Here is a 23,753-nt window from a genome sequence, read left to right as displayed (position 1 = left end):
CAAAAAAAAAAACCCCAAACCAAACCAAACCAAAACCCAAACAAACAAACAGCGAATCCGAAGCCCGGCTGTAGCTCCCCCCACTCTGTCGCACCCCGATATTTTAGCTGTCCCTGTGCTCGGGGCATGGCGCCCAGCCCAGCACCCACCGCAGCCCCCCTGGACGCCAGCCTGGATTAGATGTGAGGGGGGGGGGGGGGGCGCAGCTGGTCTTTTGGCCAGACCCTCCCCCGGCCAAAAGAGGGGCACAGCTCGGGCGTAAACCCAGATTGGGGGGGTGGGGGTGTCCCCAAAAGGACCCCGTCCCTCCCCAGTCAAGGGGGACCCGCGCGGGCGCGAGGCCGAGGGGGACGGCGCGAAGGCTGCCCGAGACGGAGGGACGTGGATCCCTGACCCAAACCCCTTGGGGTCCGGCTCCCACGGCCGCACCCCGACACCCACGCAAGGCGGGCACGACTTGCTACCAGCTCCCACCTCCACCCCAACGCCCCGGGATCCCTGCCCGGCCTCTACGGTGGCGGAGCGGTCGCCATTCACCTACCCACGAATAAACCGTTTGAGCGTAGTTCCATTTTTCCTTTTAATGCAAAAAATAGCCAAACACATCTTCCTTCCCCCTCCCCACCCGCCCTCCCCAGGTGTGTTTCCTTTGCTGTTGTTTTGCTTAATATTTCCAGCCAAGCAGCTCCCCCCCCTCCCCGCCCTCCCAAACCTCCGCAGCTCTAACAGTACCCGGCGCTTCCCCCCTTCCATCTTCCCATCGCGGCAGAGCCCAAAGCGACCCCCGGCCACCGAGAAAAAAAAAGAGGGAAAGAGGGGAAGAACGACAGGGCACACATTATTTCAGCGACGTGCCAGTTCTAATCCTGCCAAGAGATTATAGGAAGAAAGAAGAAAAATTACAAAAATAAAACCACCAAACAAGTAGCGACAAGCACGGAGCAGCCCCAGCACACAGTGTAAACAGAAGCTGCCCCAATCTGGAGTCCAGCTCTCCCGGAAAGCAACAGCACAACATGCTTTGTACACCCCGAAAGGTCCCTGCAGCGCTGAGCAGCAAAGGGGGAGGTTGTGGTTTTAAGCTCGAGTTGATATTTTTTGCCTTTATGCAAAAGGCTGAAGTGATCTTGGAGTCTCCAAGCGGCGTCTGCAGCACCGAGCCTGGCCAGGCAGGGAAAGGGACGGGGGAAAAGTGCCATGGGAAGAGGCGGGATTGGGATACAGGGACCCGGAGGCCGGTAAGAGTATGTCTTGGGGCTTCGCAGCTGGGAAATCTGGACAAGGGAAGGGAGAGAGCAAACAAATGCAAAAAAATAGAGATATAAAAACAATTTGTGCAGAGGAGGAAGAGAATATGGACAGTAAAGTCAGGGTTACTGTCATCTTCCCCAAAGCAAGAATAATAATAAAAAAATCCCAGTTGAGGTGACAGTGAAGAGTCTGACAGAATTCCCTTCCCTGGGGGAAAATAAAAATACAAATGAGGTACCTGTTCCACCCCAAAGCCATCACCCCTTCCCACAGTCACATCAATACTCCAGCCACTGGTTATTGTCTCTCTGAAATAAAATATTTGGGGCCAGGGCGGCCCGGAGCAGAAGCACCATGCGTGCGGCTGGGCCACGGCGCGCTCTCAGCGCCAGGAGCCCTCGTCCAGTTCCTCCCGGTTGGGTTGTTCAGCAGAGATCCAGTCTCTCCTTGACCCTGCAAACAGGTGGTATTGTTCAGTGCTCCACGGAGACGGAGCCTTTTCCACGTCTCACGTGTTTCTCCAGCTTTTTTGTTTTTTTAAAAAAAAATTATATATATATATATATATATATATATATATATATATAATATACAGTACAATGAAAATATCCATGGAAACAAATGGGGTGGCTGGAAAAGATGCTTAACAAAAAAGCCCAAAATAAAACAAAATTCCCAACTCTTCCCCAAACTGACGCTCGCCTTCCCCACTAGTCCTCCAAGACCACAATCTCCACGTTATGGACCTGGTGCTGATGGTCCTCCACATCTCCCACCACTTTCTCCTCAGTCCTCAGCTCCGTCTCCAGGATCACGGCTTTGCCCTCCGACTCATCCGTGTCCGCTTCGGGATCCGGCGCCGGGTCGATCTCTATGATGGTCTGCCCGTCGTCCGAGGTGCCCTCCACGGCTTGGATGGTGGAAGTGAGGCCGGACTCCATGGCCACCAGTTCCACGGGGTTGACCACGGCCGCCACGTTCGCCAGGGCACCGCTGTCCTGCATGGCAGCCGAGCTCAGCAGCGCCAGGCTGGAGGACGGGTGGAGGGTGACCGTGTCGGAGGAGCTGGTCTTGGAAGAGGACACCACGGTGGCGTATCGGAAGAGCTGGGAGCCAGACGGCAAGGTGTGAACAGTCACCGGGCTCGAGCCCTGGCTAATGGTTGCCACTGGGATGTTGCCCACAGAGAACTGTTGTCCAACGGGAGCGATAGCGATGGGTGAGATGACCGTGAACTGAGGCTGCTGGATGGGGGTGGAGGGGCTGAGGACGGTGGCAGAGGCTGGGCGCTGCAGGCGGGGTCTCTTGGGGGGCTTGGGAGCGCTGACGGGCATCAGCACCACGTTCTGGATGGTTTGGGACTTTGCCTTCTGGTCCTTGGCAAGTTTCTTCTGCTCTTCCAGCTGCCGCTCCAGGTCTGCAAAGAGAACGGCCGAGCAGCGCGTCGGGCCGGGGCCAGCACGCTGCGGGAGCCCCCGGGGACTCACGGGCTCCCCAAACAACCATTACACCCCACGTTTGCCACAGGAGGTCTCCTAGCCACCCAGTCGAGCGTGACCTCAGCATTTCACTCAAGACCAAACCGCACTGAAGGAAAGGCCAGATTCTCCCACCACCCACACGGACCTGGTCAATGTTCTGCACCCACTCAGCCTGCTTTGGCTGGCTGTCAGCGCCAGGATAAGGAACAGGCAATGCTCTGTAACAAATTGCCATTTCCATTATCTTCCCACTAATGAGACGATGGGCCTTTCTGCTCCCCAAGCTAGACCCAGCTCCAAGAGAGAGTGGACAAGCCCCTCCAGACAGTAAGAACTGCTTCCTGAGCTTTGCTGGGTGCCCTCCCCAGGAGCTGAGCAGCTGCAGCGGGGGACAGGGAGCAGGACTCCCTGGGTCAACGAAATATCTCCCTCAACCCTTGTCTGTGTGAACTCTGGAAGTCAGAAGTAGCACAGTAATCTCATTTATCCAGGGCAGTAGGGGACTAGGACATCCCAGATAAGAACAGGTCCTACAGGACATGGTGAGGAGGGAGACACATCCAACAAGTGGCTCTGGGGAATCCAGGTCAGGTTATTGGCTTCAGCTCAGGGGAAGCCGTGCAAGACACCTGATAGCTCCGCACCAAGGCAAGCAGACAACTCAGCACCCCGTACACGGAGGAGCTTATTAGCTCGGGCACAGCACGACGCTGCCTGCAACACGGAGGACTGCAGCACAGCTCTTAGCTAGCAGCACCTATTCTCTAATGCTGATGGAATCAGAGTCGTACCCCCAGGAGCCTGGCTTCAGCAAAGTGCACGAACTTTGGGCTGTCGAATGCCCCAAGCAACTGCTCACTGCGAGGCAAGGGAGAGGAGAAATTCCATGCAAGCCCTAGGATGGAAAGGGGTTGGGATTCATTTGTTTTGGGGCAGTGTGTATGGAGCAATAACCCAAATTCGGTTCATACATCGAAGGAAAGTCACATCAGTTCCCAAGAGCAGCAGCAGGATGAGAAGCCATACTAGGCACGGACTGTACCTGCCAGTGTGTAAAGAAACTGTTCCTCTCCTTGCTCTGTCTGGTTTTTCCTGTTGTCCAGAACCTTCTTGACTGTGTCCATTAGGCCAAATGTGTGGGCAACATTGTTCAAGACTGCAGCATCTGCAAGGGAAGTGCATGGGGATGAGTGCCTAGTCCCACAGGTGGGACTCAGGTACTCAAAAGATGCTCGTATTACACCAAAAATTTTCTACTGCTTTTTGTAAAACTATCTCTGTTCTTTCACGAGGGCTGGCTGACAAGGGCAGACCCAGCTCCCACTTCCTTCTGACATCCAAGGACTAAATAATCCCATTCACATGATAAAGAAAATGAAACAGAGATGTGTCACCCAAGCAGCTCAAAATTGCTGCAAATGAAAGCATAATTTGCAATCACAGAGATACAAATGAGCTCTCCACCTACAAATCATCACCCCATGCTGCTGACAGTGTCATTAACATGCCAGCTCCACTGAAAGCTGTGCAAAATTTCTATTATAATCCACTGACTTCAATCACTCACAGCTTCCAAAAACTGCCACCTACCAGACACAAAGATCCGCCAGCCCAAAGCTAAATTAGAAAATAAAAAAAGATATCCTGGGTAAAATGAAGTTTGTGGCTACACGGATGTTCTCTCGGCAAGAGCACCAACAAGAGGTGCTCTCAAACCCTGTGCTCACAGGGCCATGTGCTGAATTGGATTAGGGAACTGATCCAAGTAAAAAATAACCCTAAAGAGGGGAGCGGAGTTATTTTTAACCCAGATCAGTTCCCGCATCTGGTTCAGCCCCAAAAACTGGTTTTCTGGCATAAGTGAAGACAGAACGAGAAGTGAGGGGGCAGGACCTGTTTAAGCCTGCACTGTCACAGAAAAAAGTGTTTGACTAATTCTGGTCCGAGAAGTGACTCCGGGCAGGCTTTCACGAGGGCCAGGAGCTGAGGACAGCTGCCCGAGGGTCTCGGCGAGCTGCCGGGGTCATTCTGCGCAGGGAACGGGGTGGCATGTCGTGCCCCCGTGCCCCGCAGCGGTGCAAGGGGATGCACTTCACGGCTGGGCAGGCTGAGACCACACCCAGACTCAGCTCACTAATGAGTGGTAGCTCACCGTCCTGACTCAACACGCATAAACGGTGGGGATGGACCCTTGTCACTTTTTTTTTTTTTTTTGCCTGCAGCTGCCATTTCGAGCATCCTTCCTCACCGCAGAGCCAGAGGCTGTGGCTCACAACCTACCTGTCATCTGGAAGGGAGACTGACCCAACCTCTGCTGGACGCCTCTTAGGACTTCTTCTATCTCCTTCTGGATGTTGCACACAACCTCTTCCATCAGTCCCACATCAGCTATTCCTTTCCAGAACATCAGTGTGTCCTCTGGCACAAGGAGAAGGAAAAAGAAGTCAACATGTACAAGCATTTGATATTTCCCACGAGGCTACCTTAAGCCTTTCAGGCAAGAGTAACTTTGCAAGAAAAACTTCTGATTTGGCCACTGGGCTGGATATGACATGCAAAAAAAAACCCAACAAAAAGCCAAAAGCAGCAAAGCAGACCCAAGCAGCAAATCAGTAACATGTTTTCAAGCAGCACCATGTCTTCGAAGGAACATTTCACATCTTTGCAAGATGCAGAGCTTAAAATCTTTGAGGAAATTCTGCCTAAGCTTCTGTACTGATCCTGAAAGGGAATGCAAGGCACCACAGCCAGAGAGACACAGTCACAAGAGCTGACAGGGTACTAGCACGGGGTACTAACAAGACACTGCTCCCTGATGGTTTTAGCCTAGCTCCAGGCGGGCAGACTTTTACATCCTTAGAATGAACACAAAAAAAGCCCCTGACTGTAACTAGTAGCAGCTGATCTGGGGGATCATCCATCAGCCACAAGGCCAGGGCTGAAGTCCCCCTCTGTGTGCAGCGGTGAGGAGCTCCATTTGGCAGGGACCCTGCATGCCCGAGAAATGCTGGGATAGGCAAAGGGCCGGGGCGCAGCTCTGCCGTTGCCTAACCTCTCCTTATTTTGAGGATTTCAGTCTCCAGAATGTAACAGGCGAGGAGAGGGGAAGAAAACACCCAACAAGCAGCCTGAGCTTACCCGAGATCTCATCCGTGTCCTTTTTCATGCCTTCCTCAGTGGCCATGGTGACGGCAGCTGTCAGAGCCGAGTTCCACTCGATCCCCTCCTCCATGCTCTCCTCCGACAGCGCGATCTGGGTGATGCTCCCTGCCACAGAGGAGACATCAGCTCTCTCTGCAGCACCCAGAGTGCCAGCCCTGAATCCCTGCTTTGCTTTCCACCCTCCTCAGCCCTCCCCAGGCTCTTTTTCACTCTCGTGGTCAGGTTGTTTGTGCCTGGCTTCTTTCAACCATATTAGCTAAAAGCAAGTATTTCTGCTTCTCATTGAAACTGTGATTGTGAAGGCTCTGGGGCTTCTGGGGAGAAAACCACGTGCCCTCCAAAAAGCAATCTGGAGTCCTGGCATAAAAGGAGGTGAAAGGGATCAGAATGAAGAAGGGAACAAATAAGCCTCAGCCCAGCCACCCTTCTCCCCCTCCATCATCAACAGGGAGCTCTGCACGCCAGAGATGCCCCGATCCCTCAGGAAATGACAGGGTCCAAGCTGGTTTATAAAAGGGAAACGGATCTGCTTCTATCCTAAGTTTCTGGATCAAATTTGGGACTGAGCCACTGGGCAGCCACTGTAAGGTTTTACCATGTGCTTTCCAGGAGATTCTCCTTAGCGTGTGGACAACTCTGCCATCTCCCCCACCCAGGGCCTTAGAGAAATGTAACCTGCCCTGCGGTACGGTCGGGAGTAGTCTTCTCCCTTAACCTCAGCAAAGAGATCCTGTGCTTCGGAGCAGAAAGTGATTTGCTGAGAATTTGCAGTTGGAATGACAATCAAATCCTGTCCACCCCCTGCTCAGGGGTGTCCAGGTGATGTGGAGCAGGCTGCTCTGGAGGAGCTCAGCATCCCTAAATTCATTCCTGAGTGAGTATTAGCCCATCTCATGCCTTTGTAATAGACCGTCAAATAGGAAAGACATCAGAAAACACTGTGTGAGCTCTCTCAGGTGTTTGCTCCCATGGTGATCTCTTCAAGGTGAGCCTCCCCTGGCTCTCAAGGCTGTCTCTAGTCTCTGCTTAGTACCAGCTGCTCTCCAGCCCTTGCATTACTGCAGAGCTCCCTGACAGATGCTGCCGAGACCTCTCTGAGCAGACATGAGGAGCATTTGCCTTCCCAGAAACCAGAGCAGTCTCCTGAACGGTGGCACTGCCCTGCTACACCAGGGGAGAAGGTCTAAAGCGTGTGTGTGTGTCGGGGGTGTGTGTCAACTTGATTTGATTAGTCCAGGGAGGGAGAGGAGCATCGGAGGGAAACCCCTGTGGCACTGCTAACTGCTTTCCTACCGTCAGCTGATGTAGGAGTCTGCACCACGCTCTGCTGCCCCGGCACCGGTGCTCTGGCGCTGCTGATCAGGAGATCGAACTTGGTGCTTCGACAGGTGTTGGTGCAAACTTTGTCGTGCTGGTAGAAGTCGATTTGCCCCGAGTCCATCATCTTCCTGTGCAGGGGGGAGTGGGGAGAGAACCAGGCTCAGCTCAAATCTCAGCCTGGAGACAAAAGGGGAGTATTCCACGTAGAATGCTATGGCTATGGAAAAGACAGAGAAAGGGAGACCCGGGGCCACTCTGCACACAAAACATCTCCTGCAGGGCTTTCAAATGGCAAATACAAGCCATCCCTCAGCTTCACATACAGGGCTCCAGTCCTGTTCCACCCCCCACCAAGTACCAGGTCCCCCAGGCGAGGCCACTTCTGTACAGGATGAGGAATCCTGCCCCTCAGAGCACGGGGCCAGGATCTCTGCAGGCTGCTGGCCAGGCAATGTGAGCTTCCAAGAGATCTCCCGGGGACTGCAAAGCAGACAAAATGCCTGCTTGGGATCCTGTAGCTACAGCGATGAAGTCCTGAAGCTGGACACAGCGGTAGGCAAGTCAAATACCTCAGCATGATTCCTCCGAGGCGAATGGCTCTCTTCCAGTCCTTTAGGGTAGACTTCCCAGCCAGGTGAACGAAATGCTTCGGGCTGATCAGTTGGTCATTGAACTGACGACGAGATAAGCAAAGGCTCAGCAAACAGGGTAACAACACTTTGGAGGACTGTATTAGGACATCCAACGCAGCCAGCCCACAGCTCAGCTGAGCCCCCACTTCCACCCAGAAAGAGGAGCTGCTTCTCACATCCCTACCAGCTTTGATCTCCTCGGCACAGCAAAGCTTATAACTCCAGAATGGATACGTTTGCAGGGATGACCTGCCAGCCATCGGCATTTGAACCACACAGCTCTAGCCAGGAACAGCCCCGAAGGCTTTTGTATGAAGCATGAATCAAATTAGCTCCTTCTGTGAACACGTACAGTCATCCTGGAGATCGTTATGAGAGACTCCTGTTACATCAAACAGCCGAGCAACATCTAGCTGACACGGGTATTCACTTGGGCATCTGTTCTGTCCTGCTCCAGTGACTAAGATAGCTCCCGTTGAGGGCCAGCAACAGAGCTCTCTCACCGCAGCAGCACACAGGGCCTCAGCCTCAGTGCGTCAGCTGTTACATTACCACATTCTCGAGTGGAAACAGGGAACAGCAAGATTTCTCTTCTTGATGCAACCTGCTCACCAAGGAAGTGACAGGAGTGGAGTATCGGGACACCAAGGGAAAGAGACAAGGAAGAAAAGCTCTGGCAGATCTCAGTATGCCCGCCTTCAGCTCCAAGTCCCATCTCAAGTGCCAAATACAACTCTGCTTTAAACAGTAATCAAGAGTAGCAATGGAATAAAAGATGGGTGATAGACGTTCACTCTTTAACCAACTGCTTCTCCCAAGCTGGAAACACTTTTAGAGCTAATAATCCAGCACACTGCAAAGGCAAAGTCACTCAGCTCCAGGACAAGGCTCAGATGAAACACAAAAAGTAAGGAAGTCCTGTGGAGGTCAAGCACCAGACCTTGAGAGCAGAGAAGGAGTGAAAACTCTCTTACCTTTACACACTTGACATTAATTCCTGGACAGACGAACTTCTTCCAGAGCAGGATGGCTTTGCTCTCCCCACAGGTGATGGGATAGGCGATCTCGATTTCCTCGTTCGTTTCAATGGTGCTGGGGTCTGAGGGAGGAACGGGTAAAAATGGAACTTTCCACCCAAAAGGCTCAAATCCCACAAGGTGGGTGCTGAAAGCTCACAGGGTGTGAGACTTGTGCTCAGGAAACCAAAAGAAAGGCCAAATCCAGTTCAGGATCTTATTCTTTTCCAATCACTATCCCTAACAGCAACTGGCATCTAATTTTTAATATAGCAACACTCGAAATGAAGCTCATCTGTCAGGAGGTTGTGAGATCAGAAGTCCAACACATCTGTAAGAAGGAGGGGGGTGTCAATGAGAACAATCTTTGTGGGAAAAAAAAAAACGCTTTAAAATCTGAAGCACAGACATCTCAGATTTTTTGGAGCTCTGCTATCTCTTTAGCAGCGATATCAGGTATTTACTGATAATATATTCTCTTCACACGCAGAGTTTCTGCTAATACTGCCAAAAGACCCACACCCACGCAGGAAGCAGAATGTTAGTCAAGACCTGGTGACAGCACCTGATGACAGGAGCCTTTTTCCACGTACTCCTCAGGATGGCGGGGAGCACTCAGAGCCAACCTGCTCGGTTCTTCTGAACATCCAACCCCAACCTTCAGGCTGTTCATTCAGCAAAGAACCAGCCAGCAGGGTCTGATGCCTCAGCTGGCGTAGACCAAACTGTCATCCTCGTAACATCATTCCTGCCTGCTAGTGTCTGCATCCCAAGACCAGGGTGAAACCTCGGCTCCCCAGGACCCCGTGGGAGCCCTTACCATTCATTGCAGGAGAGCCAGGATCTCAGTTCCAGGAATTTTGAGACCAAGCAGTAACAGCAGACTCTTATTCCAAAGTATGCCCAGACCCTGCACCCACATCCATGCCTGGGAAACAGCATCTGCAGGGGCAGAGCCAGAAGGAAGCCCAGCGAACTGGAGACACCAGCTCAGCGGCGACCAGCCCTGCCGAGGAGGGGATTCTGCCCACGCCAAGCGGGAACTCACCGATCCCTTCTTCTAGCTTGTGGATGGTGTGGGTTTCAACGGCCACTACGGCAGCGCTGGCCTCGGAGCCCTCTTGGTAAATCCTGTTGTGAAAGCAGCCATCCATAAACAAACTACGTAAATCACGGGAAATTAAGATTCACAGCACGGGGTTAAAAATTCGGTTTGTTTCTTTCTCGCCTGTCCTCCAGGGACATGGATTTCGTTTGATACAGTTTCAATCACAGGCATTATTTTTTTTTTTTTTTTTTTTTTTGCACATACAAAAAAATAGGATAATAATCCCAAGGACTGAAGTACGCAGAGGCGTTCCCAGTCCTGTCATCGCACCCTCCACCTTGCCAGCGCCGCTGAAGCAGCTCTGCAGCGCGCTTCCCTGTGCCTCCTCCTCTGGTTTCTGACACAGGCAGATACCCACGACAACAGGAAGCAGAGCTCACTGCCCCAGGATTTCCCTTCCAGCCCTGTGCGACACTGCACCACGGGTGATCACGCAGGGAAGAGTCACTGCCAGGCCTACAGCCACCCTGCTCTGCGAATATGATCCAACTGGGAGCCAGCGTATTTGCATCCCGATTCATCCAGAGTTAAGACGAAGCGCCTGGTGGCAGCCACTTCCCAGCAGCAGCTGCCGGGGGTACCACAAAATTCCTCCAGCATCCCAGCTTCATTGCATTTTAGAGGAGGATTATTTCAGGGGAAAGCTGGCACAGAGGCGTATGCAGATCTGGGCACGCGGGCACAGATCACCGTGTCCAGCAGCTGCAGTGTGGCACAAACCCAGCCTGGGGCTGGAGAGGGAAGAAGGAGCCCGGGAGGACGCGTGGCCAGGGCAGCACCGCGACCAGCTCGCCGCCTGCCCGCTGCCACAGCCATCGCCGGGCTGCCGCGACACGTCTCCGCGGAACGATTTCAGTCCTCGGAGGCCCCGTGAGAGCAGGAGACACAAAAGCTTTTTTTTTTTTTTTTTTTTTGGCGTTGTGTTTTTCCCCTTCTGCTGCGCGCGGCGCAAAAATGATGCAGACCTGGAAAACGGCAGCCGACGCTTGGTCCCCGCACACCCCCCCCCCCCCCAAAAAAAAAAAAAAAAAAAAAAAAAAAAAATCTACCAAAATCTACCCTCCCCACCATACCTCCCAGACACACCAGCACCGTCCAACTCACCCTTGCTGCACCGGCTGGAGCTGCAGGATCACTTGGGTTTTGGTATCCTCCGGGTTCTCCCCTTCGTTTCCGTCACTTGGTACAACCACCACATCGCCCACAGGGACGCTCACCTCGGCATTCGCCATCTCTCACATGAAGCCCGGCGCTGGCGGGGTGCCGCGGTGCTGCGGAGGGGCAAAGCGAGAGAGGCAGGTCCGTGCGGGCGGCAGCACCGCTGCCCGGCGCAGGGAGCGAGGGGCAGGCAGCGCCGCGTGAGCATGATCGCCCCGGGTCCCCGCCGCAGCAAAAGGGGGAGCCCCGAAGAAGCAGGTGCGGGAGGGGGTGGTGGTGGTTTGGGGTGGGGGTGGTGGGGTGGGGGGGTCAGGCACTTTAAAATTCACCACCGGGGAGAGATGGCAAAGCGCCCGTCAGCACGCACACAAGGGTTTCCCCTCCCCTCTCCATCACGATAGAGGGGGACGACACCAAACCGACAGAGGCAGATCCCCCCCCCCCCAGCACCGCCACCCCGCTCCTAACTTTCCCCGACAGCGGGTCTCTCCCCGGTGGGACGAAACCCACGCGGTGGGTTTTGGGGAGAGTGCCCCCCCCCCCCCCAGCTGGCAGCGCGTCCAGCCGCCCGCGGGACGCTGCGGCCCCTCGCTGCCCGGGACTGACCCTTCCCGAGAAGCCGGTGTTCCCGGTTCCTGCGGCCGGGGATCCTGGCAGCTGGGGGGGGGGTCACCCCACAGCCCCCACGCTCACCCCGGTTACTGTGGGGAGGCACGGGGGGGGGGGTGTGTGGGTTTATCACCACTGTGGGGTTGGGGTGAGGATCGGCTCCCCCTCCCTCCCCCCCCCCCCTCGGGTTTTTCATGTTTCTGGGAAGGTGCTGGCGGCAGGATGGGGGGGCTCCACGCACCCCCCCCCCCCCCCCTCGCCCCCGTGGGTCACTGTGTCCTGGTCACAGCGGGCAGCACAGGCACCCCCAGGACCACCCCCCCCCCCCCGGGACAGCGGCTTCCGCAGGATTTACGGCATTTGGGGGGCGGGGGGGGGTGGCCCCCCCCGAGGGTGACAGGCTCCGGGCCCAGGCCTCGGGTGGGGGCTGCGGAAGGGACCCCCGGGCAGGGGGAGGGGTGTGGGTGGGTGTCCCCCCCCCACACCCGTGGGGAACCCCCGCGCCCCCCCCCCGCCAGCTGAGGTCACCCCAAGGGGGGGGTGGGGGTCGTAGAGGCAAAAGGTCAAAGGTCATCACCCCCCCCCCCCCAAATAAAGCCGCAGCCGCCCACCCACCCCAGGGGGTCAGGGGTCAAGGGCGGCGGGGAGGGGGGAGGGGGGGGAGATGCGAGACCCCCCCCCGCTGCGGCGCGCGGCGGCGGGGCGGGGCTGCCCGGGGGAGGGGTGTGGCCTTCCCCCCCCCCCCCTCCCTTTACCCCCCCTCTTTTCTCCACGGGCGGACGCATCGACGCGGCCCCCCCCCCCCCACCTCGCCCCACGCCCCCCCCCCCCCTCCACCTCCCTTCCCCCCCCCCCCCCCCCCCCCGCGGCGCGCGCGACGTCCGCCCTCGCGGCGGCGGCACGTACGGCGACGCGCGCTGGGGCGCCCCCTCCCCTCCCCGGCGGGCCGGGCCGGGCCCCCTCCCGCCCCGCCCCGCCCCGCCCCGCCGCGCCGCCGCCGCCGCCGCCGCCACCTGGCCCCTCCCGGCTCCCGTAGCGCGGCGCCGGCCGGGCCTTACCGTCGCCGAGCGGGCGAGTGCGGGGGCTGAGAGCAGGGGGAGGGGAGGGGAGGGGGAGGGGGGGGGAGGGAGGGAAGCGGGGCCGGGCAGGAGGGCGCATGCGCAGTAGCCGCCGCGGCCTCGGCCGCCAGCACTTCCGGCCGCCGCCTGCCTTAAAGGGGCCGCCGACCTAAAGGACGGCGGGCGGGAGGCGCGCGGGGCGTGCTGCCCCCTGGCGGTCGGCCCGCCCGCCCCGCGAGACCGGGACACGAGTGACAAGTGGGAGTGGTTTTTGGGGGGGGGGGGGGGGTGTGCGCGTGTGCGTGTGCGTGTGTATATGTATATGTGTGTCTGTGTGGCACCTGGGGCTCCCCCCCCCCGGCTGAATCGCGCCCACCTCCCCGCTCCCCTCCTTGCCGGATGACTGACAGCGAGGCGGCCCAATGGCGGCGCGGGGCCGGGCGGCGGCAGCCAATGGTAGAGGCGGGGCGGGGGCGGGCGCGGGGCGGCGGGGCCGGTGGCGGCGGCGGCGGCGGCGGCGGCGGGCGGAGGATGCGGGCGGGCGGCGGGGCGGCGGCGCGGGGGGTGCTGGCGCTGGCGCTGCTCCGCCGCTGCCTTCTGCTGGGCCCGCTGGGGCCGCGCCTGGCCGGCGGACAGGACGGTGAGTGCGAGTTGCGGGGTACCGGCGGCGGGGGGGGAACTCCGCACCCGGGACATCGCACCGGGGACTCCCGCTCCCACCGGTAACCCCGGGGTGCCCCTTTCCTCGCCGGGACGGGCTGTGCGCCGGGACAGGGACAGGGTCTGGGATGGGGACCGGGACGGGACATGTTCCTCTCTGCCCCGGTACCGATCCGGGACGGGGTCTTGACTGTGTCCGGGCTGCGATCGGACCAAGATGGGTTCCCCGGTACCGATCCGGGATGGGGACTGGGGCGCGACAGGCTCTCTTCTGCTCCGGTACCGATCCGGGACGGGGTCTTTACTGTGTCCGCACCGCGATCAGACCAGGATAGGTTCCCCGGTACCGATCCGGGACGGGTCCCCGCTATCCGTTTGCTCCGGTACCGGACAGGACGGGCTCCCCACTGCCTCCATCCCCCCCCCATCGCCCCAGTCCCACAGCCGCCTGTTTGCCCTGCAGCCCCCGCCTTGCTCCCACTGTCCCACCCTGCTCGGGGGGGGATCCCGGGGGTCCCGGGGTCAGCTCCATCCCACCTGCGGGGCGTTCCTGGGAACCCCTAATCCCCAGAGCCCGACTTTGCCCCAGTTTAAGAGGATCACTGGAGCTTACAGGGAGCAGCCGGGAGAGCTGGGCAGTGGGCTGCATCCCGGGGGTGCTGCGGGCACTGGCAGCGTCACTCCGGGGAGATTTGCACCCACCCAGATCCGTGAAGGCCCCGAGGGGACATTCGGCCAAACCTCATCCCAAAGCCATGATTTTCCCCCGTGCTGCTCGTCCCCAACTCATCCCAGAGCGAGGAGATTGAGGGGGGGCCATCCAAAGCATCATCCTTAGCAAGGGGAAACTGAGGCACGGGCCAGGATGGGATCACGGGGCCCAGAACCCCGCTGCATTCCCCAAGCGTGACTTGGGACAGCGAGTTTCCACTGGATCCCCAAACCCGTCGGTGGGTGTGGGGGGAGCTCTCCCGGGGCTGGCAGCGTGCCGGAGGCGGGAGCGTGCCGGGCTTTTCCCGGAGCATCGCCCTGTTGTGTCTTTCCTGCATCCTGTGAGAAAACAAACAAATCCCTGGCAGGGGTGGCCCCAACGGGGGCCCGGCTGCGGCTTCGCCCTCACCCAGCGGAAATACAGTTTTCCCATTTTTTTGGCAATTTTAATTTTTGGAGGGGGATGGGTGTTCCCAGGTCAAGTCCCCAGCCTCCCCCCCCCCCCCATAGCTCTACTGTCACCGTTCCTGGCCCCTCAGCAGCATCTTTGGAGCCAAATCCCCGGGGTGCGCCTGCAGCTCTCGGCTTATCTCTGCCATGCCCACTCGGCGTGCGCCGGCCACGCTTCGAGATGAGGATTTCCTTTCCCAGGATGGGTTTCCCCAGCCCCTCTGCACCCACTGCCGGGGGGTTGGAGCTGGGGGGGATCCATCCAAGACCCCCAGCTCGGGCGCATGTGCCAGGCTGTCCCAGCCAGAGAGGGTTTTTCATGCAGATCCTGATGGCTGTGACCTTCCTTGCTGGAAACTCCCCCAAAATACCCCAAATTTTTCTCCCTCTGGGAGCTGCTTTCCCAGCAGCTCTGGGGTCTCCTGTGCTGTTAACCCCATCCAGTCTGCCCCAGTGCCCCCCCCCCTCACTCAGAGGGCCTGATCCTTCCTGGCTCTGCTGTAACAGGGGCCGTTGCCTGGCTGGGGAGGGGGGAAATTGGGGTTTTCACCCAGTCCTGCATCCCTGCCCAGGGGGAGTTCACAGGATAAACACACACCCTACACCCCCCCCCCCCGAAGTGTTTGGCCACCAGCCCTTCCCGCAGGCTGGGGAGGATTGAGCTCGGTGGGGGGGCTGGCATCTTCCACCTCCGGCCCCCCCCCTTTTTTTCATTCCTGCAGGATTTTCCCCCGCCAGTGCTTTTGTGCCGTCTCTCCGGTGACGGCGAGGGGAGCCAAGGCAGGGCCGAAGCTGTGCCCACTGTCACTTTTTTCTGGTTGCGCCAGGATGATGCTTGGCAGGAGCAGCAGCTTTTTGGGGATGTGTGTGTGTGGGGGGGGAGTTGAACGATGGACCCCCCACATGCAGAAGGGCTGACTGGTGCTTCCCCCCCTCCCTGCCCTTCCTCACGCCCCAATCCTGCCCCGGCTCCACCAGAAATCCTGTCTGGTCCCTGACCCCGAGTGCTTTCAACTCAAGTTTCCAGGATGTTCCCTCGTGCCTGGGGGCGGTGAGCCTGGAAAAAAAAAGCCCCTTTTATGGTGGGTGCTGGCATCGCCCTGGGGAGGAGGAGATGGGGATGCAGCTGCCCAAGGTCATCCTCAAGGTCAAGGCTGCAGCCAAGGGTTGCCAGGGGCTGCTTGTTGGTGTACAGCCCTGTGGCAGGGGGTGTTTCCTCCTTGCAGCCTTGTGTATCCCCAAAAATTGGGGTTCTCCTGGGCTGGGGGACAGAGAGGAGCTGGAGGTGCTGCTGTGAGGGTGGCTGTGAGGGAAACTGAGGCAGCTTTATCCCTGCAGCTTAGTCCCTGCCAGGGACTGTCCCCTGTGGGGGGGGACAGCCAGAAAAGTCGCACAAAAAATTTTATATTTCAGACGAGGAAAACATTTGAAGGGGCTGCAGGTGCCTCTGGGGTGTCCCCAGGGCCATGTCAAGTGGGGAAACTGAGGCAGGGAGCAGCCTGGCTGAGCCCCCCCCCCCCCCTCCCCCGGGTCTCTCTGCAGGGGACGGCTGCGGCCACACGCTGCTGACCCCCCACAGCGGCACCCTCAGCTCCAAGAACTACCCGGGCACGTACCCCAACCACACCGCTTGCCGCTGGCGGCTGCGCGCCCCCCCCGGCACCTCCCTCCTCCTGGCTTTTGGGGACGTGGACCTGGAGCCCTCCGAGCGCTGCGCCCGCAGCTCCCTGCTGCTGGCTGACCCCAAGGCTGGCACCGCTTATGGTAAGGGGGGGGGGGTGTGAGGTGGGGGTGTGGGGGGGAAACTGAGGCAGCACCCACCACTGGGGGGCTGCAGATGGGGGGGGAGGGGGAGCGAGATCACATTATGTGGCCATGGATCAGAAGAATATCAGGAATATTTGGCTTTTTAGCTGATTTCATCATGGGGAGGGGGGGGACCCAAGGAGGGGGGGTATCCAGGGAGGGGGATATCTAAGGAAGGGGGTACCCAAGGATGGGGGTATGGGGTACCCAAGGACAGGGATACCCGAGGAGGGGGATATCTGAGGAGGGGGGTATTGAGTACAGGGGGTACCTGAGGAGAGGGATATTTGAGGAGGGGGGATACCTGAAGAGGGGGATATTTGAGGAGGGGGGTACCCAAGGAAGGGGCTGTTGCCAAAGCGGGGTGGGGGGAGCAGCCAGCTGGGAGCAGATGCAGCTGCTGATTAATTGATTCCGTCTGCCCAGCGGCTGCCCAAACGCTTCCAGGATTTTCCCGGAGAGATTTAACGGTCTTGGAGGGACTTGGCAGCACCGGGCGCACGGCGGGTGCTGGGGGAGTCGTCTTGGGAAGGGGGGAGGAAATGTCACTGTTGGGGTGTCAGTGGTGTGGGATGGAAGAGCAGCCTCGAGGCCCGGTGAGGGGCAGCGGACGTTATGGGAAATGCAGGGTGGAAAGGAGCCAGCTGGGATCCGCCACTGCTCCCGGGACCGGGATTTTTTTCCCTGTTCTCCAGGGTTTTCACCCTTTCCGGGCTGGTACGCAGAGGGGTGACAGCACATGAGGTCCCCGATCCCCATCCCCGCTGCTGTGGCCTCAGGGACACATTTGTCCCCATCTCCTGGGATCCCAAATCCGAAACGCTGCCTGGCCCAGGCTGGGGGGGAGCAATGCAGGAATAGGGGGACCCCCCAGATGATGGTCCTGGGGGGGGGCTGGCGGAGGTGCAGGGCCGGAGGGGGGGTGGGTCCCTCACCCATGGCTGACGCCAGCCCTTGAGAAGTCCCAGATGTTTTTCGGGAAGCGGCCGGAGCAGGCGGAGGTTGTGGGCTCCCTCCCGCTGACTCAGACCCGGTGTCTGGCGCCCGGCCTGATCCTGCCTGGGGACACGCCGGGGTCCCCGTGGGGGGTGGCCCCCACCCCCCCTCCAGCCCACGGCTCGGCCGAGGGGTCCCCCAGCACCCAGGGGGTCCCCAGAGCTGCCGGCTGGGTAGGCACCGTACCAGACGTGACAGCATCTACCCAGGGCAGCGTCTGGTGGGAAATCATCTGCATCTCATCTGCATGTCATTTGCAAGAACACGCATTCTGTCACACCTGTGACATCCCTGCACACACCCGTGTCCCACGTCCCCCCAGGCTCGGCCTCTCAGTTTGCTATGAGGTGGGGCGAGGGTGCAGGTTGGGTGGGGAAACCGAGGCACGGCGTGAGCCCCACGGTGGCTTTTCACCACCAGCACCACGGGGACACAGCTCCCTGTCCCCAGGGCAACGATGGCATTTGCTCGAAGCATCTCTGGGCGCCCCAAGGCCCCGGTGATGGGCACAACGCCGAGCAGAGATGGGGGGGTGGGGGTGGTGATAGCAGTCTGGGGATTGGGGCCACCTCTTGTCCCCAGCTGGGATCAGAGATGTCCCCAAGGAGGCTGCCTGCCTGCTAAGCCGAAGTTTTAATCAGGGAGATGGAGACTGCAAATTAATTTGGATTAAACAGGGTGGTGGTGGGGGATTTAGGAGGCAGCTTTGGTGGCGCCTGTGGAAGAGCAGGCGGGGAGGGGATGGGGACACAGCCCCCATTTCGGGGTCCTGTGGGGCCACGCCGTGTGTGCCAGTCCCGGCAGCGGGGGCCACGGTGGCAAGTGGCTGATAAGGGCTGGTGGCCACTTGCGCTGTCCCAGCCGTGGTGGAATGAAGAGGCCCTGGGGGGAAGCAGTTCTGGGAAGTGTGTGTGTGGGGGGGGGGGGGCCCTGCCCAACTGGAACCCGTCTGTCCCCGCTGGGGAAGGTGGGGGGGACATCTCAGGGATCCCACCCCCCCTCCCCGGAGCGGGGGTCCAGCTCTAACCCCTGTGCCAGGGGGCTGTGTCCACCACCCCCACCCCCCCCCCGGGTGCTGCTCATGGCTACATTGGGACAGTGGGGGGGGGGGAGGCGGGGCACAGGGTGAGCTGTGGGGGGCTGCGACCCAGGTCCCCCCCATAGCGTGGGTGTAGCTGCTCTGGGGTTGGGACAACCTGAAGCTCAGCCCAAATGCCTGGTCTCCACCCCCCCCATCTGAACCAGGGGAGGTGACACCCCAGGGTGCAGGTGCCCCTTCCCAGGGACCCCAAATCCTCTCCACGCCCCGTCCCCGCGGGCAGGGCCCTACTGCAGGAACGCCGTCCCCGCCGCCCCGCTCCTGGTGACAAACTCCAGCGCTGTGACCGTCCTGTTCAACAGCACCAGCCACCGCTCGGGACGAGGCCTCCTCCTGTCCTACGCCACCTCCCAGCACCCAGGTAGGGGGGAGCTTCCCCCAGGGATGCAGAGACACCCCCCCCACAGGGGTGCAGGAGGCTCCTTGCAGACCTCGGGGTGGGCTCCTATCGCCCCGAGCTCTTTGAAGACCCCCACCCACCCGGCTGGGGTCACAACCCTGGGGCCACCCAGCCAGCTGGGACCCACCCCCCCACTCCACACCCCCAGACCCCCAGGTCAGCTGGGACCCCAATATCAGGCAGAGCCAGAGGCACCGCAGGTGGTGGCACGAGGCCGATGGCTGTGGGGACCGAGGGGCCACCCCTCCCTGCCCCTCTGGGATGGGGTGCCCTGGGGCAGAGGTGGGTGCTGTGGGGGTCCCTCACCCCGGGGTGTCCCTGCCTTGCAGACCTGGTCTCCTGCCTGGTTCGGGGCACCCACTACACCCAGGAGCACATCAGGTGAGTGGCCGGGGGGGTGCAAGCGGTCCCCGCTTTGCTGTCCCCTGCCCTGGCATCGCTGCCGGTCCCAGTCAGCCCCAGTTTCATCCCCATCCCTCTCCCGGGTGCTCGGGCTGCGCTCGCCCGGGGCGTCTTGGGGTGCAGATGCTTTGGGCTGGGGAGCAAAGCGGGCGCGTGGAGGGGATTGGGACAGGAGCGAGCCCTGATTCCCCCCCCCCGTGTTTCAGCGTGTACTGCCCCGCAGGCTGCAAGGACATCGACGGGGACATCTGGGGCAACCCGAGCCAGGGCTACCGGGATGTAAGTGCAGAGCCCAACTGCGTGGGTCAGCACCCATGGGTGCACCTGCTGGGGACAGTCCGTGGCACCCGTGGCTCTGGTTTGTCACCCCGCAGGGGATGGGTTTGGCCATGGGGTGCCCGGGGCGGGGGGGCTGCTCTCACCCCTCCCTTGCTCCCCGCAGACCTCGGTGCTGTGCAAGGCGGCCGTGCACGCCGGGGTGATCGCGGACGAGCTGGGCGGGCAGGTCACCCTGACCCGGGAGAAGGGGATCACGCTCTACGAGTCGGCCTTCGCCAACGGGCTCCACTCCAAAAGGTGGGGGGGTGGGGGGGCTGCGGACCCTCGCTGCACCCCACACCCAGCTGTGGGACCCACCCGTGCTGACCTGCCACCCCTCAATTTTGGAGACCCCACCCCCTTGTCTGATGCTCCCCCCTCACTTCCCTCCCCGCAGGGGATCCCTCTCTGAGAAACGGCTCATATTCCACAAAGGTATTTTTTTTTTTCCCTCCCTGAAATTAAGCCACGATTTTAGCTGCCAAACCCAGTGCCACCCCCCCACACCTTGCCCGCTGCGGGCGGGGGGGGGTCCTGGGCTCCCAGCCTGCCATCTCCCCTTGCCAGCCTGCGGGGACACGCTGGAGGTGGCCACCTTCAACGCCTCGTCCTGGTGGCAAGAGGTGGATGTGCTGGGTCGGGACCGAGCCTGGGCGGCCGAACGGGCAGCGCTCGGCACCGCCGGCCACTCCTGGGCGGCCGAACCCGGCTCCGAGGCCGCCTGGCTGGAGCTGGACCTGGGCACCCGCCAGAACGTCACTGGTGAGCTTCGGCCATCGGCGGGGACACACACCCCCCCTTGTCCCTATGTCGCCCTGACCACTGTCCATCCCCACGGTGACCCCAAAACTCCCCAGAGCAGTTGCAAGCCCTCCCAGAAGGCACTGGAGCACCTTGCGCCATGGCTTTACTGGTGCAAACTGAGATGCAGACAGCACCAACCGCCTCCCCCTGCCATCCATCCCTTGTCCCCTGTTTGTCCCTGCTCCCCCTCCATCTGCAACCATTTCTGGGACGAACAACTTAATATTATGCTCTCGCATCTGGTGCCAGCGAGCGCCTTTTGTTCGGCCGGAGCCTGCCGAAAGCGGGGGCTTTGTGCGGCGGCGGCTGGCGACCGCAGCGAGGAAAATGGGGACATTGTCCGGCCGGAGGCTGGAGGCGGGAGGAATGTGGGGCTGGCAGCCAGGATCGGGGGGGTTATCAGTTCCTGGGGGGGGTGGGGTGGGGTCCGACACCCCAATCTGCCACCCAAACCCCCTCGCAAGGTTGGAGGGAACCCCCTGGGTGGGGGGGACGTATCCTGCCCGCCTGGTCCCCTCCCAGCAGGGCCACGGGTATCCCAGAGATGGGGGTTATTCCAGCTGGGAAAGCTCCGCCCCACACAATGGGGCACTTTGGGGCACAGGGTGGCCCCCCCCCGCCAAGCCCTTCCCCGGCCCCGGGCTCGCTCCTGCACCAACAGGCATCATCACGAAGGGCTCCTCCGAGCAGCACGACTACTACGTGACGTCCTACCGCGTCTCCTCCAGCCGCGACGGGAAGAACTGGAGACCCTACAGAGGCAGCGGTGGCCAGGAGGACAAGGTGGGCACGGCGGGGGTGGGGGGGGACAAGGAGGGGGCCCACAGACCCCCCCCCCCCTCCCCGTGGAAATTTGGCCACTCTCACCCTTTTCACCCTCCCCGGCAGGTCTTTGAAGGAAATGCCGACAGCCGCGGGGAGGTGTCCAACGCCTTCATCCCCCCCATCGTCGCCCGCTACATCCGCGTCACCCCCCAGAGCTGGCACCAGCGCGTGGCCCTGAAGGTGGCCCTGGTGGGCTGCCAGCCGGCGCGGGTCCGCGCGCCCCGGCCCTACGGTGAGCCCCCTCCCCCGGAGCTCTGCTCCCCCAGGGCCGGTCCCACACTCACGGTCCCCGCTCTGTCCCCCAGTGCCCAGTGTCCCCAAGGAGGTCCCCGACCCCACCAACCGCCCCGCCAGCCGCACACCCATCCCCGGCGTCGCCCTGGACCCGGAGAAGGAAGGTGGGCACCGTGGTGGGGAGGGGGGCTTCAGGTTTCAGATTCCTCGCCCCCCCCTGCCATGACAACTCTCTGGTGGCCCCGGCTGGGTTCCTGGCACCCATGGGTGCTGATGCTGCCCGCCCTCCCCAGGCCCCACGCTGCTGGTGATGCTGCTCAGCGGCGGCTTCGTGCTCCTCTGCTCCAGCCTCCTGCTGCTGGCTTTCCTCTGCCGCAGGAAGAGGTGGGTCCCCATCCTGCCCCCCACTTCGCCCCGGGGGGACCCCGTTTGGCTGCTCGCTGGGTCCCCAGGGGTGCAGCCCCCCCCCCCCCCCCAACCATGCAGCAGGTTGCGAGGTGGTGGGTGGGGGTGGCTGGGACCCCTCACCCCCCATCTCGCTCTCCCCTCAACAGAAAGCTGGCGGCGGAGCTGAACGGTGGGATGACGAAAGGTAAAGGGTCCCTGACCCCTCCCCAGGGCCAAAATTCAGGAGGGGTGCAGGTGGTTTAACCAGTACTACTGCCCACCCACCCCCCGGGGGCACCGCTCTGCCTGTCCCCGAGGGATGGCATGTGACAACCAGGGGTTTCTGCTCTCTGCTCAGGGTACCCCAAAGTGGAGTTGAGCCCTGGGTGCTCCCTGCAGAGCCTGCCCCCCCCCAGCTCCTCGCTGGCCTCCTTCCCCACGGCGGATGCACCGGGGGACCTCAGCCAGACCCATTCGCCAGGTAACGAGGACATCGGGGTGCAGAGGGGTCCCCTCAGCCCCGAGGACATCGGGGTGCAGAGGGGCCCCTCAGCCCCGAGGACATCGGGGTGCAGAGGGGTCCCCTCAGCCCCGAGGACATCGGGGTGCAGAGGGGTCCCCTCAGCCCCGAGGACATCGGGGTGCAGAGGGGTCCCCTCAGCCCCGAGGACATCGGGGTGCAGAGGGGCCCCTCAGCCCCGAGGACATCGGGGTGCAGAGGGGTCCCCTCAGCCCCGAGGACATCGGGGTGCAGAGGGGCCCCCTCAGCCCAGAGCCGTGTCTCTCCTGTTGTGCCCTGGGGTGCCCATTTCCCACCAAGCATCAATCTGGTCCAAGCCCTGTCCTGCATCATGGTCCTGTGCAAAAGGGAGACCCTGGCAGGGCTTATTATTATTATTATTATTATTATTATTATTCCACCTCAGACCCAGGCGTGGGCATTGGCAGGTGGGCACCAGGAGCCTGGCTCTGCGCTGGGGCAGAGGGACGCGCCCGTCCCCACGGGGTGGCTTGTCCTGCCGTGGAAGGGTTTCGACACACATCTGGCTCAGTTTTTCCCAGCCCTACCCATTTTTTCCCCCACCCACTGGCCCTCCCAGCTCACCCACAGCTGGAACAGCACCCTGACCCCACTTTCGCCGCTGTGGGGACCGTGTCCCCAGCTCCCCTCTATCCCCGTTGCAGAGTACGCCGAGCCAGACCTGGTGCAGGTGAGCCCCAGCAGCCAGCCGAGCCCCTCCACCTTCAAACCCCTCCTGGACGAGGGCTACACGCTGCCGCTGGTCGTGAGCCACTACGATGTACCGGGAAAATATCACGAGTACGCCGAGCCGCTGCCGCCCGAACCCGAGTACGCCACGCCGTTCAGCGAACCGGAGCCCGCCAGCACCCACCGGAACCCCTGCGGCATCCCGGGGTTCTCCGGCTGCCCCCCGATTCAGTACGACGCGCCCACCCTGCGGCCCGGGGATCCCCCTCGCCGGGGGTCCGGCGGGACGCACACAGCCCACGGGGTGGAGCGGACTGCGGGCCCCGGGGGGGCTGTCCCCTCTGCGGGGGGGTCCTGCTCCCAGCTGGGGGACTGTCCCCTCTCCCATGTGTACCACGAAGCCTTGTGAAGCTCCGCGGGAGCCCAGCGACCCTGGCCCAGGGGGGTGGGGGGGTGCCGTGCTCCGGCCACAACCCCTCCCCGGAGGCCCAGGGGATCTTTTTTAAGAACAATCCTATTTAAATACATATATATATATATATATATATCAGCCACTCCTGCCCCGCGGTCCCCCCACTTCTTTCTGCTGACAGAACCCCAGGGGTGCGGGATCCCTTCATACCAGTGATAGAACCTCAGGGGTGCAGGACACCCCC

At 60.8% G+C, this 23,753-nt stretch overlaps 2 protein-coding genes across 7 annotated transcripts; one reads left to right on the top strand and one right to left on the bottom strand.

Moving 5' to 3' along the window:
* Window positions 1-841: 841 nt before the first annotated feature.
* On the bottom strand, window positions 842-11,202 carry GMEB1 (glucocorticoid modulatory element binding protein 1). Of its 3 annotated transcripts, none has more exons than XM_042793689.1 (10): window positions 11,075-11,202; window positions 9,911-9,993; window positions 8,821-8,945; window positions 7,784-7,887; window positions 7,188-7,342; window positions 5,871-5,999; window positions 5,013-5,150; window positions 3,775-3,897; window positions 1,998-2,668; window positions 842-1,704 (listed from the first exon to the last, which is right to left on the bottom strand). In XM_042793689.1, the coding sequence occupies exons 1-10, from the start codon at window positions 11,200-11,202 to the stop codon at window positions 1,549-1,551; spliced, it is 1,812 nt and encodes a 603-aa protein (XP_042649623.1). In that variant the 3' UTR covers window positions 842-1,548. The 3 variants fall into 3 exon arrangements, with proteins under 3 accessions (XP_042649623.1, XP_042649625.1, XP_042649624.1); XM_042793691.1 differs by lacking the exon at window positions 11,075-11,202 and adding an exon at window positions 9,683-9,804; XM_042793690.1 differs by having other exon boundaries at window positions 1,589-2,668.
* Window positions 11,203-11,307: 105 nt separating this feature from the next.
* LOC116961458 (discoidin, CUB and LCCL domain-containing protein 1-like) lies at window positions 11,308-23,651 on the top strand. 4 transcript variants are annotated; one of them, XM_042793687.1, is made up of 15 exons: window positions 11,308-11,386; window positions 16,159-16,380; window positions 18,741-18,878; window positions 19,247-19,298; window positions 19,526-19,598; window positions 19,762-19,895; window positions 20,035-20,072; window positions 20,205-20,399; window positions 21,046-21,224; window positions 21,330-21,498; window positions 21,572-21,664; window positions 21,794-21,884; window positions 22,055-22,092; window positions 22,246-22,368; window positions 23,073-23,651. In XM_042793687.1, exons 1-15 carry the CDS (start codon window positions 11,335-11,337, stop codon window positions 23,504-23,506), a joined length of 2,031 nt encoding a protein of 676 aa, XP_042649621.1. In that variant the 5' UTR covers window positions 11,308-11,334; the 3' UTR covers window positions 23,507-23,651. The 4 variants fall into 4 exon arrangements, with proteins under 4 accessions (XP_042649621.1, XP_042649619.1, XP_042649618.1 ...); XM_042793685.1 differs by lacking the exon at window positions 11,308-11,386 and adding an exon at window positions 13,324-13,435 and having other exon boundaries at window positions 21,103-21,224; XM_042793684.1 differs by lacking the exon at window positions 11,308-11,386 and adding an exon at window positions 13,324-13,435.
* The last annotated feature ends 102 nt before the right edge of the window (window positions 23,652-23,753 follow it).

Source organism: Tyto alba, unplaced genomic scaffold, assembly GCF_018691265.1.
Source record: "Tyto alba isolate M040663 unplaced genomic scaffold, T.alba_DEE_v4.0 Super-Scaffold_20, whole genome shotgun sequence".
Lineage (NCBI taxonomy): Eukaryota > Metazoa > Chordata > Aves > Strigiformes > Tytonidae > Tyto > Tyto alba.
This window is presented reverse-complemented; position numbering and strand designations above follow the sequence as displayed.